This window comes from Lampris incognitus, chromosome 1, assembly GCF_029633865.1.
Source record: "Lampris incognitus isolate fLamInc1 chromosome 1, fLamInc1.hap2, whole genome shotgun sequence".
Taxonomy (NCBI): domain Eukaryota; kingdom Metazoa; phylum Chordata; class Actinopteri; order Lampriformes; family Lampridae; genus Lampris; species Lampris incognitus.
In genome coordinates, this window is record NC_079211.1 from 18,351,254 (window position 1) to 18,353,753 (window position 2,500).

Consider the following 2,500-nt stretch of genomic DNA (forward strand, 5'->3'; position numbering starts at 1 on the left):
ATGTAGTTATAACGGGGGAGGGAGGGAGGGGGGGCCGCTGATGCCCCTCGCCTGAAGTTATCTTCCGCACGGGTCAAAGATACGCGTGTGTTTCCCTTCGGTGGTTTGTCAGGTGTCAGGATGGCGGCCGAGTTCTGGATGCAAGTTGAATTTCGGCTGAATTAACTCTGATGTGTTTGACACGTGTTTACGCTCGCGCTTTATTGATCATCTCATATTGAAAGTTTTCTTTCTTTCTTCTTTTATTTATTAATTTTTAGGTTGCCCCCATCAGCGATTTAACAGCTTTAAACGTGCATTAGAGAACGTTATACACAAATGTGTAAACAAACAAACAAACAAACAAACAAACAAATCAGTTAGTCCCAAGAGCAACAAAAATAACTCTAATTTAAAAGGTGACCACGTTGGAAAAGTTTAAAACTTAAAACACCTGCTCCGCAAACTCGTTTTGATTTACACGCCTCGTTTCTTCTACTCGTTGTTATTTTGCTGTTCATTTCTAGACCCAAAAATGTTTTGCTTCCTCTAACCCTATAATTTAAAATAATTACAAAAAACAGAGACCCACGCTGGCTATTTGTATTACAGTGTTTTGTTGGTTTGTTTGTTTTTAGAAAGAAAAAAACCCACAAAAAAAAGCAAACAAACACATGCATATTTTAGAAGGGGGCTAGAAGGCTGCAGCCTGTGTGTGTGTGTGTGTGTGTGTGTGTGTGTGTGTGTGTGTGTGTGTGTGTGTGTGTGTGTGTGTGTGTGTGTGTGTGTGTGTGTGTGTGTGTGTGTGTGTGTGTGTATTGTGGAGCCGGGTGTGTGTGCCGGAGCCGCTGCCCTGGCAGGCGGTAGGGTGGAGTGGGTGCTGATCCCGGCCGGGCTGGGCTTGTGCTTGTGTCCGCAGCGGAGTGGGGCTGGCGCGGGCGCACTTTGAGAAGCAGCCGCCGTCCAATCTGCGCAAGTCCAACTTCTTCCACTTCGTCCTGGCTTTGTACGACAGGCAGGGGCAGCCGGTAGAGATCGAGAGGACCACCTTCGTAGACTTCGTCGAGAAAGAAAAGGTGAGTTGTAAAACCCACGCTGAGGCGTTTGGTCACACCGTGCAATCCTGCTCACCGTGCATGCACAATATATATAAAGAAGAATCAACACAACTTGAGACTGTGTTGTGAAACATGACTTATCTTGTTCCACATGTAGTCGTCAGTGAATGTTGTGCACCTTTTTGTTCAATAGGCCCATTTATTATTCATAACTTTGACCCACGGCCCGCTGGTTCCTTTGCCCTGCTCAAGCTATAAACTTCAATAAAGAATATATATATATATATATATGAATATAAATATATATATATATATATATATATTAAAATAATGCTGCAAAAAATGCACAAAAATATCCGATGCAAGGAAGTTTTGGGTGCTTCGTTCACGGAGTTGTGTGTAAATGGAGGCTCCTACAAACATAGCCGTCGTCGTGCACGCGTGCTTGCTTTTGTGTTTCTAAAGAAAACAAAAAAAAAAAAAAAACAAAAAAAATAGCTCAAATTGAAAACGTGAAGAAGGTGCATGCCAGAGCATGCTTTTCGTTTGCACCGTGGAGAGGAAGGTTCGCCAAAGTTGGAGACACAACCCAGCCGCAGACAATTTTTAATATACTGTCTGCTTTGATTTTTTTGGGGGGGGGTAAAACACGAGGTTATCCCCGTCACACTTATAAATATGCATGAGAAAGCTGCACATTTAGAAATATCAAACGTGCACTACACACACACACACACATGCATATATATGTGTAAATTTAAATGTGTGTTATATGGACTGTATACCTGCAAAAAAACGGTCCCTGGAGGTGCAGGTTTGCCTTCAGTCACCGGGTGTGTTGGTTTAATTCCACAGGAAACGACGGGGGAAAAGACCAACAATGGGATCCATTATAGACTCCAGCTCCTCTACAGTAACGGTAAGTTTTACTCTCAACATTTCTTTTTTTTTTCCTCATAAACAAAAGCCATTAATGTATGATAGGTCTGTGCCAATCCCAAGAGCACCAAGGCAGTTGGAAAATTCAAACCGCAGCGCCGATAAATCCTTTCTTATTATAAGGTATTATTGTTATTATTGCCGTTATTAGTATTATTGTGATTATTATGGCTGCTGTTTTATTTCTTCTTGTCATTATCCTTGTTAGTATTGTCATTATCCGTGCGTGTTGTTGGAGGGAAGCTTTCCCGTCTGGATAACTTTGGTTGTTGGGGGGGAGGGGGCGGGGGAGACCAGTGTGTCATGAGTCTAAATAACGTCTTTTCAGTCGTGGGGAACTGATGAGAAAATAATAACATTAATAATAATAATGATGATAATTCGGGGGGGAAAACGTGCAATTTCGATAAAATTATAAAAGCAAACTGTGTTTGTTCGTGAAAGGGTCACTGTTAGGATATATTTGTAGATGTCAGAAAATAAGAAATCTTATTTGCGGAAGTCTTGGCGGGAAATCTTGTGAA

General features: G+C 41.9%; 1 protein-coding gene across 1 annotated transcript in view; it reads left to right on the forward strand.

Annotated features, from left to right (window-relative positions):
• LOC130109548 (transcription factor COE1-A) overlaps window positions 1-2,500 on the forward strand; it is a 7,338-nt gene that overhangs the window by 685 nt on the left and 4,153 nt on the right. The window contains exons 2-3 of the mRNA XM_056276490.1: window positions 899-1,055; window positions 1,893-1,956. Coding sequence (XP_056132465.1) covers window positions 899-1,055; window positions 1,893-1,956 — 221 coding nt within the window. The remainder of the gene's footprint in view (window positions 1-898; window positions 1,056-1,892; window positions 1,957-2,500) is intronic.